Here is a 17,627-nt window from a genome sequence, read left to right as displayed (position 1 = left end):
TATCTGTGATTAACTATGTATTTTTGAAATTTTTCTCCAAAAAAATTATTTCTTTGAACATCTCTGGATTTTTGAATTTTTTTTCAAAATTTTAATTAATTTTAATTTCAAAAACCAAGCCGAATTTAGTTTAATTTATCAAATTTTTTCACAAAAAAATTAATTTTCTGTGATAACTATGTATTTTTGAAATTATTTTCAAAAACTAATTTAAAAAACCAAGCCAAATTTAGTTTAATTTTACAAAAAATCTAATTTTACGAAGTTTTTCAAAAAAAAAATAATTCCCTGTGATATACTAAGTATTTTTGATTATTTTAATTATTTTGAACGTCTGTGGATTTTTGAAATTTTCTTCAATAAAAATTTTAATTTTTGAATCTGTTTTCAAAAAAATTCAAAAACCAAGCCCACTCCCCCAAAAAAAAAAAAAATAGATAGATATATATATAATCCTGTTTACGCCCCTGATAGCAAAATAGTATTTCTTTACTATTATTTAAAATATTAAAGAATTGGAATTGGCATCCGTATTTTTTGCTAGAATTACCTCAGAATCGGCATTTGGATTTTTTTTTAAGTCGTTGCATGACTTGTCTTAATTAAGTGATAGCTTAAATTTTGCTCGCACTTTCTCCTTGAACTCTCCAAAAATTATTTCCTTCAAATGAGACTGTATCCTCTACAATAAATGGATAATTTTAATTTGCCAGAATAATCCATTTTCTGTCTTGTTCTGTGTTAATAGTTGTTCCAAATGTGAATGTTAGTTATGCCAAATGTGTTACTATTTGGATTAAAACTTTTTAGAAAATGCCCAGTTCATTTCATTTTGGGCTACCTAATCTGAAGATTGCCTGCTTGAAGTGCTACATTGAATTTGGAAATTTTGCAAACCCTGTAACTGATATGCTGTTTAGTTTTAAATAAGGTAATTTCCATGTACCAGCTATCATTATTTTGAAGTTTTATCCCAGAACACTCTTCATTGGCGTCAAGGTATATATAATCAGGTATGTTCTTCTGAACTTTTCAAGCGTGCCTACCAGAAATACGGCTTGGCATGGATTGTGACGTCATTGGATTTACAATATCAATTATAGTGTACTTCTAGTAGGTTGACGTTTTGCAAGAATTATGGGATGTAAGGGTTCATATATCCATCTGTTTATGTAATAATTATCATAATTACGATAGTAGCGACAAGGGTTTATATACCGTTAACGAGTCAGACCGTTGCGTAGCAGAAGGAGTAATTTTTTTATCGGAAGATAATTAAGAGTTCTGAGGATCTCCAAACCTAGATTATCAAAGTTTTTATAGGTAATTGGCCAATTTATGAGTTTATATCTCTTAATAAATTTATACTTAGTTGTTCGTGGATATTAGTTATTCTAATTTTTGGAAATAAAAAAAAGATAGAGTTTAATTAATGTAGTTTTATTAGTATCATTTCATAACAAAGAGAGTCCTACAGAGTTAAACGAATTAAAGGGTTTTTATTATAACAAAAAAAAATTAAATATTATGGGATAATTTCTTTAATTTTCTACAAATTTCATTATTTTTTTGATAATTTAGACTAATATTCACCCCCTTAATTGTTATGAATGTTCTTAGACGAACGTACTTTCTAATAACGTCTTGGTAGAAATCTAGGGCTGAACTTTGAAGAATAGATATTAAAGTCTCAATAACATTAGGTTGGCTCGATATTTCCTATTCTAAATAAATATCTTTAATCTTATAAGCCATTTTTAGTTTGACTCTTTTGTCATCAATGCTAGAAAATCATTTTTTTTTTGTGATTAGATCCGTCCGGCAAGATAAATCCATTATCCAAGAGATGGTTCCTTAATAATTTGATGAGGTGAGGTGATTCAAACAAGACGTAAATATTTTTGGATGTGTTGAATGGACTCCAAAAGTAAGGATATTCTTCGGATATTCCCAATGTCTTTTGCATTTTAGGGACCCAAATCAGATACCATGACCACTAAAGATATTCCGCTTTCTTCTATTTTTTTTTAATAATACCGAATATATTTTCAATAGTAATTGCTTTGTCAAAATCAAGATAAACATGCATCTTCCAAGAATCACAAAAACCACGAATCATTGCCACCTGAATCTTCTTGTTGGAGCCAAAAACTTAATCAAAAGATCGAGAATAGTCATAACTTTGTTTTCAACACTCTAAGACGGCTTAAATGGACATCCATTTGAGAGAGCTCTGAAAAGGAAAACAATCCGAAATTATTAATTATAATTAACCATAACAATAATGTATTCCTATATTTACCATCTATTTGTTTATTTAAAATGTCAAAAAGTTTGTACTGAATTCCAGGATCACATTTAAATTTAGAAATCCATGTCCTTAATGTGGATAAAGCTGGCAAGGGAAGTGGGAATTTCTTCTGAATATATTTATAAGCTTCTCCTCCAGTCATTGATCTCAGAATGAGGGACCTCTGAATATCTTCCTCTGTCTATTTTTTAGGTCTGGTGTTAACATTCTCATTCATTAGAACATTGACTTGACTTGGTGAAAATATTTTACTTAATTTACATTACAACTGTAGTAGCCGTCGTTGGTTGAAGTAATTAGGTGCCGGCAAATAGGCAAACCTTTCTTTATTGATATAGAAGCAAATTCATCAAAAAATCATTTGTGATACTGCCCGTTTTTTATAAGGGCGCTCACACATAGCTACTCAAAATACATATGTGATCTCTTCAAGAATAATGATTACAGCTTGAGAAAATGAAAACAAACAAAACAAAAAAAAATGTTCAGGTTTCCAACAACTACAAAACTCGCACACTAAGAAATGCTTAGAAATTAGAATCCTAGATATATTTACTCTACTTCTCTCTTTTATTATGACGAACTGTAAAAAAACTATACACCCAAGGTTAATAGAAATACAAGATTGGACCATCATGTAATCGGGCTTGCTAGAAATTTCAATTGAATGTATCGTACCGACTACTGGGCAAGACGGACAGATTTTGACAAAAAACACAACCAATCATATTCTATGACGTCAATATAGAAAAGCGTGGTGGAAGTCAAACATCAGTCGTACACGCGTTATGGCATAACCTTGTATTTCTATTAACCTTGCACATGCCCATTGCTATATTATTATTTCTGAAACACGCAAAAATGAGGTATCAACAAACAGTGCTTTATTAGGAATTATTAAATAAACATAACATAAATTTACAATTTTTTATCTAAAATAGAACCCAACTATATATAGATATATAAATCATATTTTATTTCAAGTGTAGAGCATTTGGAAGTATCCCTTGATTTAGATGCTCATAAACCCTATACAAATATATATGTATCTACTTAATTATAAATCCTTTAAGCACCAATAATGAACATAACTACTTTGTTTGTTGAGATTTATGTCTTACTTTTAATTGAATTCTCTATATCTAAGAAATATTATGAAATATATCTGTAGGAAACATTCATATCATATTTAAATGGAATTATTTTAAACTACTCACAACTTATAATTTTAGAATGTAAGAAAAACAAAGATCAACTTTTTGAAGTTTTGTAAGTTTCAATCTTCATTTTTGTGCTATACGGCTTAAACAGCGAAAATAAATATGGATTTGGCATTCAGAGACATCTTTTAGGATACTTAAATCTTATATATAAATCATCTTTCAAATGAATTCAGACCATCATGTGAATATGTTGGAGGATTTTTTTTCTTACACGAACTGATGAATATAACTTAAGAAAAATTTGGTTTCAACAAGACCGAGCAACTTCTCACAATGTAAGAGCATTGATGGCTGTTTTGACAGAACACTCTCAAAACTACAAAAACACTTTTCTGTGCGCCTCATTTCAGTAAAGGGCGATTAAGAGTGGCTACTTCGTTTCCTTCGATTTGATCCCTTGCGATTTTTATTTGTAGGAATATTTGAAATCCCGTGCTTATGTCAACATTAAAGGTAGGGAGAAATTGGGCGAACCTAAGGTTAATAGAAATAAAAGGTTATGCCATCATGTAATCGGGCCTGCTAGAATTTTCAATTTGATGTACCGTACCAACTTCTGGGCAAGGCAGACATATTTTGACATCATAGAGTATAACATCTGTACTCTAACAGTAAAATTCAAGGAAGGTGATAGCTGGGTACTCTTGGTAGAAGTTATACACTTTAACGTCACTATTGAAAAGCGTGGTGGAAGTCAAACATCAGTCGGAAAAACGGTTATGGTATAACCTTGTATTTCTATTAACCTTGGATGAACGTGAGAAAAGTAATGCTATAGGAGTGGAAACGACGGAGAAAGAAAAAATAATTTCAATATCTAGCCAATCTCCTCCCCCCCTCTACCCCGAAAATTACTTATATTTTATAAATGCTAATTTCATCAAATCTTGCTGCATTTTTTCGTTGACTTATTTATAAATTATCTATACAGTCAATTTTATATATTCGTGGAATCAAGATGCAATTTATACAACAGGCTCCATCCAACTGGTGGGGTCATGCGAAGTATGACTAATTTTCAATGAATAGAGTATAGCTATAATTAATTTTTGATATATATTCTTTTATAGGCTATACAAGTATAATAGGTTGGTATTTTATTTTTATTTTTTTCGTATTTTTGGCTTTATGTTATTGCTTTATAAGAAGAGTTACAATCAACCAATTTAAGTAAGTATACATATTTCCGTTTGATAACTTGTTTCCAATGATAATCCAACTTCATAATGCCCTTCTCGTAGAAGCCCTTGTCCTTATTGGCTGGCAAAAAACCTTACAACCAATTTTCGGAGGCCTCTATTGATGCCAAACTTATACCCCTAAGCGCGTTGGCCATATAGAGAAATAGGTAGTAGTCACTTGATACCAGTTCAGATAGTAGGGTGGAAGCATAAGAACTTCACATTCTAGCCCTTGTAGCTTCTGGCGCGTCATCGAAGATATGTACAGCCTGGTGTTGACTTGATGTCTCCTATTGTCCAATGCTGGCCACTTTTGTTCGATCTACAGCTTCAAATGGTATAGAGTCTTCAAATAGTTGATTATGCGTGTAGAACAAACTCATTTGCATTCTTTTTAATACAAGAAAAAAGGGTTACGAGCAGATGTTGTTTTTCCAGGGGCTGTTGTTCTCTTATCTAATATGTACCTTCAAGCTAGATAGGATGTGACAGATGCACTAGGAATGAAATGAACTCCTGGGATGTTATGTTTTCCTATTAAAGTTAAACATGATCGAAAGCACTTTTATTAGAATGGGAAAGGTTTGATTGAAAGCATGTATTATGTACTTGGTTGAGAAAGTCAATTCGAAGGTTAGGGCCAAGTTGTCGTAACTCACAAATTAAAAGTATTAGTGTTATTATCTATAAGTCATCTATAAGTTTATTTTTTAAGGTTAATACTTAAAAACACAGAAATTCCGACTGTTGAAATGAATTAATCAGATCAATTTAAAGGTAAAAATTTGAAATTAATCAGGCATTCCCTGAATAAAATTGGAGATTTTGTGAGGACACCAGTAAATTGTTAATAAATGTAAGACAACTTTCAGTAGAGGAAAGAAAAAAATCCTTCGAATAACAATGTTTCCGTTGAAAATTATCATTTATTTTAACAATTTTTTTAAAGGAATTAATGTCTAATAGTTAGATCAAATAAATAGATCCCAAAAATTCGAATGTAGGGGGTAAATGGATGAAAACAGTTCTTTACTCTACCATAATGAAATATTATTTGAGTATCATAAAATTGTTATAGATGCGGGCAGTGGCTTCAAAACGATGTTCCACCTTTTATTTTTTTAATGTTCCTTTAATTGATCCGATTTTAGTAATACTTTTACTCCATCTGACCTAAGAATCTTTTTTGAAGTCCATATATATAAAGTATATTCCCTTTTCTTAGAAAGACCGGAGCGCGAACCTACACACATTGAGTTCAAGAGAATAATATATCCAGCGAGTTGTCCATTGAGCTACGTCCTTCAATAAATAAAGTACTTTGAAGTAATTTGACATTGATAAAAACAAGAGTTTTTTTTTATGAAAATGTTTAAAAGGCAAACATCCCCCCCTCCCCTAAATAAAGAAAAATACTAGTCACGCCCCTGCTCTGCCCCCCTCCCCAAGTCAATGATGACTTCACCATTATATAATTTATCTATATACTATAGGCACTGTTCAATTGTTCTTTTCACCTGATTTTTGAAACTATAGTTAGGAATGAAAACACTTTGAAACGTGAAAACTCTAGGCTTAAAGCAAAGTTTATGACACAAGAAAATGATGCAACGGAGTAAATAGAATTTTTGCCAGAATCTCCGACTTCCTAGTAATTAAATATGTTTAAGGATTAAATTGTCCTCTTCACATCGCATACGTAAAATTACGTTATTACGTAACAAATTGTCCTCTTCACATCGCATACGTAAAATTACGTAATTAAATATGTTAAAGGATTTAAAAAAAAAGATTTGAAGAAAATAATTAACTTTATTTGATGTAGATTTTTCTCTTGATTTTACGTATGCCAGTATTTTGAATATTTATTCGATAGGATTTAATTTTATGGGTTTGATTGGAAATTTCCTCTCCTACTTCCGCGTTTTTATTCACAATTCTATCGTTTGTTTATTGGCTATGAAGTATGTCTTATGTTAATTTAATTCTAATTAATTAATAATTATAATATGTATGAAATATTAAATTAATTCTAATTAATTAATAATTATGAATATGAAATAAGAATAAAAGTTATTTAATATTTTTACGTATGCGATGTGAAGATGACAATTTGTTCTAAGATAATATAATTGGAATAATATTTCATACATATCATAATTATTAATTAATTTAATATTTCCTACATATTATAATTATTAATTAATTAGAAATGATAGAATATTTCATACATATCATTATTGTCAATTAATTAAAATGAATAACAAACTGTTTATTTTATTATGTATTAAGATTTTAAATAAGGGACATTGTTTATATTAAAATTTCCACACATTTTGGGTGCCTGCAGTGTCCGTCATCTAAACACTGAGGCGCTCAAAGCTACTGGCAGCCAGCACTTATACACAATGATAGAGGACTACATCTGCAGCAGTTCTTAGCTCTTCCGGCACCACCTAGAAGCCATTACCGCTAAGGGCGGCTACTTTAATGATTAATAGAGCTCGGACACACATCTGTTTATAGTATTAATTTTGATGAAAGTCTATTGTTAATTTATATCTTGTTGAAATTTATAATTCTAAGTGTTCAGCATAATTTGGTACATATTCAAAAACTTTGAGTTATACCCCCATAAGTAATGTAATAACGATTGTGTAGACCTATCTGAAATGGATTGCATGGGGCTCATTTCCCAATCTGTGCAGGGATGTTTATAAAATCTGAGGCCATGGACAGTTTTAAGCATGAGCTAGGCTTATAAATGTGCTGGATTTTTTTTTTTTTTTTCATTTTGAAAATTTTAGTTTATTTTTGAATCTTATTCAGGGGCGTCGAAAGGGAGGGGCTGCATTCTTGCTTTTTAGTAGAAAATGTAATATTTAATTTTTTTTCCAAAAAATTAAATTAAATTTTTCATTTTATTTTCCAAAAAATTAATACTTTATAGATTTTTCTCTTTAAAATTTAATTTTGCATTTTTTCCCCCCTTTAAATTTGATTTTTTTTAAAATAAAATTTAATTTTAATATTTTTTTGAGAAAATAATTTTTTTTGAACAGCTGTTGATTTTTGAAATTTTTTGAGAATAGCTATAGATTTTTTTCATCAAGTTAATTTTCCGATTTTCTTTTCTATAAAATTTAATTTTTCAAATTTAAAAAAATAAAATAAATTTGTGAAATTGTTTTCAAAAAAATTTTTTTTTTTTAAACAAATTGTATTTTTGAAATTTTTCCCACAAAATTTAGGATATTGTGAACATCTGTATATTATTGGACTTTTTCCCCCAAATTTTCTAATTTTGAATTTTTTTACAACAAAACTTAATTTTTTGATTATTTTTCCAAAAATTCCAAAAACCAAGCCCTTCCCAATATATAATCCTTTAGATGACCCTGTCATTTGTTTGGAAATACAATTGATGTGGGGTCTAACTTGGTTGATTTATTGTTACAAAAAATAAAATGTTCATTAACAATCTTGTACCCACATAATATGTAGGCTCACTCTATCCCCTTCCATTTCTTTGAAGATATATAATTTGATTTAAAATTGGTTTATACGTTTTCCATCCTATTTATGTACATAAATTGTACAGCTCTAATTGCTAATATATATCTCGTATTTTCATTCTAATAAATTCTAATTATCTACTACTATAATATGTAATGTATACCATCAAATCCCTTTAGTTTCCTAATATTCCCTAATTAAATACTAAGAATAAAAAAAAGATTTAGGGGTTGGTTAGTGGTGTGGGCTCACACTTCCCTTTTAGAATAGATCTCGAGAAATTCAATCTAGATTAATAAACAATCCTAAATACAGGATGAAAATCAGCTTTTACGATAACTAGAGGCAAAAAAGCAAATCCAAGTGACCACGACATCATGGGGCTATGTACTTTTTCAGTCGGGCTACTAAATTTTATACTCCTTGCACGATGTGCTACCTGTAAATATACTCATTATATTGGCTGGCTTAGGATGAGTAGTGTGCTTCTATTTGTTAAGTGTGCAGCCAGAGATCCACACGCTATCCTGCTCTCTTTTTGGCTCAAGGAGACACGAGAGAAAATTACTTATGACTGTAGGGTTGTGGGAATCGTAAATTTACGCAAGGCAAAATATATTCTGAGTTAGAGAACATCAAACCCATCATTACAGGAAGTGTACTTATAACTTCTTAACCAAATGATGAATAGATAACTTTGGCACGAAATCTAAAGAATAGAAATGAAGCAATAAAGTAACAAATTATTTAAAAAATATTAACGCGTTGACAATTAAATGATAACAAAACATTCATTCCATTTGGTGATCAACAATTCCCTCAATTTCTTAGTACTTTGTTTGTGCCTCCTTTTCGTATTGATGATATTCATCATACTAAAGACTCTCTCAGCATCACAATTGACAATTGGAGTATTTTTGTATACAAGGTTTTCACTTGTTGAGAGTTGTTCCTTTAGTTTTGTGTAGTCAGGATTCTTTTGAAGCACTTCTTTTAACTTGGTCTTGAATGGTTTTTCCTTCAAATCTTGAGTCAGATTTTCTACTATGGTTAGGCCGGTAAGAAGAGGCAATCTTTGTATTTTACGAAATTTTTCCTGAATAAATACGACTTCTTCTCTTAAGGAATCATTATTAATTACTTCTTGTGCTCTTCTGGTTGCTGCCAAATCTTCATCAAGGCTGTTTAAATATTCTCTGAAGACGTAAAAGTAACTGTATTAGTACTCCACTGCTTTTAACCAAGTTCCTTATCTTGTTATAATTGATGATGGAGGAAGGAGAATTTCGTGCGAAGCAGTACTCTCTTTCTTCTTCCAGAATTCAAAACCATCTTCTTCACATTAGAAAAAGGTCGTTCGTTAGATGAAACTTTTGTTGAACCATATCTGTAACTCTATGTAATCCATGAGCAATACATGTAATGTTAATCAATTCTGGGAATTTTTTTGGAAGATCTTCTCCTGCTTTGAGACAATTAGATGCGCTTTCAGTGATGAAAACTTGAAGTCTACACGGGACAAAATCTTCTCCCAATAACTTGTAAACTGAGCTTATGACGATGTTCTTTACATTGTTTGCGTTTGCAATCTCAATATCAATCAAGTCAATAAGATAAGGTCTCCCACAGGAATGCCCGTCCAAAGGCCAATCAAAATTGCCGTCATTGACCCCCTAGATGATCTCTTGTCTCATTTAGTGCAACGAAAATATCGTTTTCTTCCACCTATTCTTTTATTCTATTCAAAACTCCTTAACATACTTCCCAAACAAGTTGTTAACGACCCATCGACCTGGGGAAGTATATTTTTCAATAAACTTGGAGAAATTGGGATGATCCAGAACATTAAAAGGGATGATACAGAACACAAAAAACTTTGCTACGTGCAAATTGAATGATGAACCGTTTAATTATCCTTCGTCTCCTTAAATCTTGTGTTTCTTGCAGACTTTTAAGTTGTTGATGTGATGAGAGGTTTTGGAGTGGCGGATTACTTGCCATAAAGAAGGAGATGGGCACGAGAAACCACAAAAATGGCAAGATATACTTTTATTTTCCAAATCATAATTCTACACATCAGTACCTCCGTTGTTAGAAACCCATGGAAAAAGGCACATTTTCTTCGGCATGATGATGATGCACGTGAGAGAGCAGCAAGGGGAAGTTGATTTGCTGATGATTAGTTGAATACTGAGGAAAAGTTGTTTAGAAGATGCAAGTATACCAACGTGTTTCATTCCTTTTTTTATATAATCTCTTTTCACAAATCAAATTCGTTCTTTTTCAACGATTCCAACAACCCTACTTATGAGATTAAACAGGAGACCGCAAGATGGTAGGAGTGAAACATATGGTACAACTAAATTAAGTCCCATGCTCTATCAATAGTGTTGTCTTGTCAACTTTAATTGGACACGTCGTTACGTTTATTGCAGGGATTCTCAAGCTTTTTTTAGTGATGTACAAGTACCCCCTTACCAGCACAAAATATTTTTAACTTCAGGGTCCGTAGGATTATATATTGGAGGGAGGAAAAAAGTCTAGAAGAATTTTTTTAAAAAATTTTGTAGTTATTCACAAAAAAATTTTTTTTTTCAAACATTTTCAAAAAAAATGATGAAAAAGCTATTCTCTATATTAGAAGAATTGTTAGAATTTTTTCTGTATTAAGCCCATAAACAGCACTATTTTTTGTACTTTTAAAATTCCGTATCTGTTTTTTTTGAACTTTTTTTAAGTGTATGCTTTCTTTTTTATGCAATGTATTAATAAGTAAAGACATACTCAGAACTTTTTATTTAACCTAATTTATATATGTATATAGTTGTAATTCCTAAGGATTTTTGGCGTACGAAATGTTTGCTGTTGTTGGCAACCTGAGCAATGTTTTTTATTTCCTAAAGATGATATAACTATTCTTTCATTCTTGAGTAGAAAACATCTAGGTACATATAAAGTTTAACCACGAGTGTGTGTGCTCACTGCTCATGAATAACCAAGAGTAAGGCTGAGGAATAGTTAGGGAGTCATAAATCCCTGTCGGACTGAGTGTAAAACTCAGGATCGAAAACGAAGTAACTTTTGCCTATGTCCTTGCTTGAAATGGAGTAGTACTTGTGTTTATTTCTTTCATCTTACAGCTAAATGAATGAAACGTCAAAACAACGACACGGCTTTTCTCTCGAAAATTCTTCAAATCGTCAGGATTACCATGCTAATTTTCGTTTTTTTTTTAGATTCCGAATATTTTTACGATTTACAATCCTATATATAAAGATATCAACGTCACTTTCGTACTATTTTAGTATTTATTTCTTGATTTACAAATAAATATGTGTATAAAAGTCTTCCTCATTAAAGAAGTGGAGAGAATCAAGGTTAATATATCCCTCTACAAGTTACCAAGGTCTTTTCCCATAATCTTGTTTTTTTGAAAGAATTTTATGTAGGCATATGTAATAAACGCCTTTGCCTCAAAAATGAATACGTAACAAGAAATTTTTTAGTTGTCAGACCTCACTATCTACATATTATTATAATTAAATAAGAACGGATTATATCAAATCGACTCAAATTTAAAGTGGAACTAATAATGTCACTATATTTAAACTAACTTACATATATTAAACTCAACCGGTGCAACCAGGTTACTTATCTATTTAATATATTTTGATTAATGGAATTGTAATATTTTAAATATTAATCACTATAAGTTCATAATCTAGAACAAAATGTCTCCCAACTCCCAGCTAATCCATCATACAAGACAATCATATATGGGTAAATACTACCATAGATGTAATTCCATAAAACACTTGACCACCGAGAACCCCCAATGCCACGGATTTGAATATAACTAGAAACAGAGTTAAATATATATCTAATTAGCAAAAAAATATCCCTCGATAACTGGTTCATTTCTGCAAATATTGGAAAAATTAAGTAATAAAATCTTACGGAAATTGAAAATACTACTTAGTACAATTAAAATCCAAAATATATCGTTTTATGACACTTCTTTAAAAAAATTGATGTTCAAGGAAAAAATTATTCAGAAAATGTAAGATAATTAAGTTAAACATCAATTTTTATGTGTCAAATTTATATGCAAACAAATCTCGAGACAAATTTTTACAAACATTATTATTTACTAATCCGATATTTCATTTGAACTTCATTTTTTTTGCACATGAAAAAACCCAAGTCATTTCTTTTTTGTCCACAACTTTTTTTGTTTTTGCATAAATTTAGAAAACGTTGTTATTTGTTTAGTTGTTTTTTGAAACACCAATCACTTTTTGAATTATAAATCAACCCCCTATGTGTTTCCTTGAGCTCCAAAAACGTTTTTGTGTTTTGGGTAAAGCAATCCCCTTATATGACCCCACCCAAAAAAAAAAAATCGACATCTCCGTCTTAGTCTGATCATGTACAAAAGGGGGACTCATGCAAAATTTCAGCCTCCTAATAGGTCAAACGGTGTCGACACCCATAAAGGACACACACACACACTGCGCTTAATTAATATCATTTAGCACTTTACTATTTATAAAATGTATACAAATTACAAATGCATAGCTACGATTTTAATAAAATATGACATTAATACAGTAGATTTGGTTAATCTTTACTAATTATATGACTTTGTAAACAAGAGCATAATCGTGTCTCATATCGGCTGAAATAAAACAGAATGATCAATTTTTTAACTGTAATATTTTAATAGTGGATGTACGGTCCATTGATATTTATTCCAATGATGCATCTGGATCAATAAAATTGCAATTTTCAGAAAAATCTAATAGCACAACAACGTCATCTTCTTTTAGATTTTCTTTTAACGAATAAGATACAATGATTGATAATTTGCGATAGATGAATGACTTAATATCTCCATTGAAGAGTTTTTGATAAATGTTAAATGATTACAAAAAATTCTTTAAACCGTAATTAAATGGTACCTAATTACATTATAAGCCAGTTTAATTTATAGCAATTTATTACCAAACATTAGAGAGGTTTTAAAACTCCTGAAAAAAAATAAGGACACATTGAAATTATTCTACATATGATCATACTAAATTTTAACTGCCATTATCTTCCTTTATACAAAATTTACCAGCAAATAAAATTTTATATATGAAAATCCATAAACTGTACTTCACAATGATACCTTATACCAATTTTGACACCCAGGGAGACTATTGATATAAACGTTCAAATAAATAGATAGATAATCAGGGAAAAATATATTAAATCATATTTATTTTGATTCATTTAAATTAATTATTATTATATTTCATCTTATAGCTTAAGAGTTAAGTTTTTGTAAAATCGGAACGCGCTTTGAGGTGCATCTTCGGCAGAACGTCATGGCTGAATTTAAGATGCTATAAATCAATTTTAACCCCAGAATTTAAAGCTTAAGCTAATTTGATACCTATATGAAAATCTAGGGTGAAAAATTATTATTTTGTTATTTTAATTACCCTAAGACTAGATCTATGTTCGATAGTGCAAACAAATCCTAAAATATAAATGAATATTCTAAAATTAAAACTGTTATCAAAATAACTAAAGAAATATTTAATCTTGCTTTAAATTTATGATAATCTCTTAATCCATTCGGAATTATAACCAAAAGGTATGAAGTTTGAACTTATGATTTGATTGCACAACATGTGAATAATTCAAAAAATTTTAACAATTGCAATTACGTATCAAATTACACAAGATGACTATGCTAATAATTTATTAACCATCTTGCGTACATTGAAATAATAAATATCTTGATAAGCCGTGGATATAATCTACATGAATCTTAAATATTAAAGGTTTAATATTTTTTAATGGCATTTCTTCTGCTAGGCTGTACTGAGAGAGGAAACAATATCCTTTACCCAGAAATAATATACCTAAAAAAAATGCCAGCTAGGGATCATATTTGTCAAAAAAGTCAAGCAATACATATTTTTGTCAATAAAAATTACTACATAAAATGTTATGGTGAATGGCATTGCAGCAATACAACTAAATGAAATGTTGTGGAGTTCTTTTTTAATGCATATTGAACCAGAAAATGGTGTCTTCATATTATAAATAAGGCAATATTTGAGATTAGGATAGTGTAATGAATATATTTGTATATTCGATAACAAAGTACATAATACTAAATAATATAACTTAGTCAAGTTTCATATAACTATGAAAAATTAAAATAATATCTTCTTTTCGAATAGAGGTAAATAAAATCATTTGTTTGATAGACTATTATATAAGTAATTATATAAATAAATATTTCTTTGCGAACAGTAAATCATGATTTAAACAATTTTCTGTTACACTTTTCATCAAGGTTTAGTTTTATAAATTTGCGAAATAGTTGAATCCAATAACTAAAAAGAAACTTTTAAAACTAAATATGTTTATAGTTTTCTTTGCCAATGTCATATTAGGACAAAGAATTTAAGATTTTTTTAACGAGAAAATTGAACTTGATCAAGGGGAAAGATTTTTCTTATCTTTCCCGTACCTTTCATTGATCCCTCAACAAATAGAATGCGTGACCCTACTTGAATAAACTCGGGGTTTCTCATAAACCTCCAAAGGGCTAAAATACAATCATCGTTTGCGTTGTTATTATTTTGAAGTCCTACAACAATAGCAGTTTGACGAACATTATCGATGTGAACTGTACACCTGAATCCTTTGTATATGACCATGGAATGCGATAACATATGCACTTTTGCCTAACATGAACAAAATTTCATGAAATAAGCGTATTTACTGTACAACCTCAAAAATAAATACCTGAAAGTATTGACATGGTTGAGCCTCAGTTTTTTGATCTAATAGGACCATTCCTTTCCGTAGTGAGCTACACGATATATCCAAAGCAAGAGTTGCACTTTGAGTTGCTCTAACAAGACGACAACCAGTATGAGAACGCTTAATAGATGTAACTTTAACAGGAGCAAAGCTACCATCTTGGAAGGGGCCCACTTTTAGGATCATGTCCTCTGTAATGAGACCTCGATATACATGACCTCCAACCACTGTTCCAACATCCGGAACATTAAAGATATCATCAATATGAAACTCAATTGGCTGAAGCTCCAACTTACTTCTCTCTTTTATACTTATTTCAACTGGGAGGAGGTAAAAGAAATTTTTGATCAAATCTAGACCAGCCCCAGTTACGGAACTTGTTGCAAAGATTGAAATGGTATTACCAGCAGACATATTTGAAGCTGCAGTAATATAATCATCTTGAGATTTAACAAAGAAGGGTATTTTCTTGATACCAACAGAAGTCAAAAGTGAAGAAAGAGCATCAACTATGGCCTGAAGAGCCTTTGGTGAAACAGAGTCTGCCTTACTTATGACAATAAAAAACGGCAATTCTAGAGCAGTGATGATACCCAGGCATTCTTTTGTCTTTTTAACAGACCCAGGTCCCACCACGAGCATGATGTAATTAGGCAGATGACTAGTTAGACCAGTTATGGTTGTTTGAAAATACTTTTTGTGACCCGCAAGATCGATAAAGGTAAGGAGTTTAGTTGACTTTTCACAGATTTCTTCAGTGCTGTTACATGTACCATAATCCACAGCATTACCACTTGAATCAAATCCCAAAACCTCATGCGAAATGGATGACGTTCTTCCTGATTGTATTTCATGGAGATGACGAAACATGTTGAGCCTCGCACTTCCTCTCCCATTGTCCAATTGACCTTTCGTAAGTACACCCAACAATGTAGACTTTCCTACATCTACGCATCCAAGAACAGAAATCCTCAAATCAATGCATTGACGATCATCCGGTACTTTTCGTACCAGAATTTCACAGACTGAGTGCCCATTATCTAAAGTACGGGTTCGTAGGATTTGAATGTTGGCATTTAAATTCGTAGCCATTTGACGAAGTGTATCAAGACTTCCTTCCATATCTTTCTTAGAGAGTCCCGTCATTATTCCGTTATCCTCAACTCCCATCTCATAAATGGCTTCACCTTCTCCCTCCCGGAGCCTCCATTTCATTTGTGTTATTAAATGTTTGAGACGATCCGAACTTGGGTTCAGCAACTTGAGCTTGTATTCAATGTTTCCCTCCTGAGGTTCGGGTGGGAGAGATGAGAAATCCCCTTCGGACAAGGATAGAGGTAATCTTCCTTGATGATAGTGCTGAAGGTCTATTGAAGTATGACTTCGAGGAGTCATTCGGCTCTTTGGAGCCTTCTCCTCACAGGGTCCAAAAAGATCTAGACAACTTAATGCTTCCATAACTCCAGTTGTTGTTGCATCACAATCAATAATAATCCAACTGTCAAAAACTTGAGGTACAAAACCTAATGAGCAAGTGGAATTTTATCTTTTATTATTAAAATTCTATTTTTCTCTCTCTTCTTTTCTTTGTTATATGAATATCATTGAACAACCTGGCGTAATTTGTTCTATCCTCAGTAGCCAAAAAGTATGAGAGGAGGGCGCTCAAAGATAAAATAATGTTGAAAGGAGAAAAAAAGGGGACAACACTTCAACAGAAATACACACACACATGCGTTATACAACAGCGATTCAAGCTTAAAACAAGGTTACCAGACATGTTGGAATCGAGGGGAAAAAATACAATACATATTAGATATAATTATGTAACGGCTTCTATTATGTTGTTGCTAAGTGCAAAGGGATGTATTAAAGAAATACTTTCTGTTTGACATGTGTACGTACATAGACTATGCAAAATGCAGCATATTTTAAAATACATAACTAATAGATTATATGCACCATTGTTTTATCAAAAAATTAAATTTATTTTCCAAATTACTTAGTTGATATGGAAGATGAATACTCCGCTCAAATATGTCCCACCCATAAAAACGTAGAATTAAGAGAATCTCATATTTTCTGTTCAATTGTAATTATAAGTTTTATTCGTTAACTAATATTTTTTTTTTAAAAGAAACATTGTTTTATATTTCAATTTCTGAATGTGTGTCTGTATGTTTGTCCTTCAATCACGGCCAAACCAATGGATGGATTTTGATAAAATTATTAATGTAGGTTCTAAAGGCTCTAGAATTGGTTCTGGTAACAATTTCATTGGTCTTCAAGGGCATGGGGGCATTTAAATAGCATTTTTTAAGCACCCAACGTGAGGGCCGGGGTGTATTTTAGATATTAAAAGGGTACTTTGATGCTTAGGGGAAGCGGCTTTGGAAGATTTTAACTTGACTCAGGGACCAGCACCCCAAAGCTTGTGAGCGAGAGGTGTATTCTAGAATATTAGAAGGGGTTCTGAGTGCGTATAAATACGGGGGAGGTTCATTATAAAATGCATTGAGGCTCAGTACTTCACCTGTACAATCTGAGAGCCGGAGTGTATTTTGGGAT

At 31.2% G+C, this 17,627-nt stretch overlaps 1 protein-coding gene across 1 annotated transcript; it reads right to left on the bottom strand.

Annotated features, from left to right (window-relative positions):
• Window positions 1-14,348: 14,348 nt before the first annotated feature.
• On the bottom strand, window positions 14,349-16,735 carry LOC121127774 (GTP-binding protein 2). The gene is made up of 2 exons (XM_040723258.2): window positions 15,042-16,735; window positions 14,349-14,980 (listed from the first exon to the last, which is right to left on the bottom strand). The coding sequence occupies exons 1-2, from the start codon at window positions 16,515-16,517 to the stop codon at window positions 14,708-14,710; spliced, it is 1,749 nt and encodes a 582-aa protein (XP_040579192.1). The 5' UTR covers window positions 16,518-16,735; the 3' UTR covers window positions 14,349-14,707.
• Window positions 16,736-17,627: the final 892 nt, after the last annotated feature.

Source organism: Lepeophtheirus salmonis, chromosome 13 (genome assembly GCF_016086655.4).
Source record: "Lepeophtheirus salmonis chromosome 13, UVic_Lsal_1.4, whole genome shotgun sequence".
NCBI lineage: Eukaryota > Metazoa > Arthropoda > Copepoda > Siphonostomatoida > Caligidae > Lepeophtheirus > Lepeophtheirus salmonis.
This window is presented reverse-complemented; position numbering and strand designations above follow the sequence as displayed.

Excerpts from the sequence above, each read along its gene's own strand:
- LOC121127774 (XM_040723258.2), bottom strand. The coding sequence starts at position 16,517 with ATGGAAGCATTAAGTTGTCTAGATCTTTTTGGACCCTGTGAGGAGAAG. Across the intron at positions 14,981-15,041 it reads AACCATGTCAATACTTTCAG|GCAAAAGTGCATATGTTATC; the intron begins GTATTTATTTTT and ends TGTTCATGTTAG.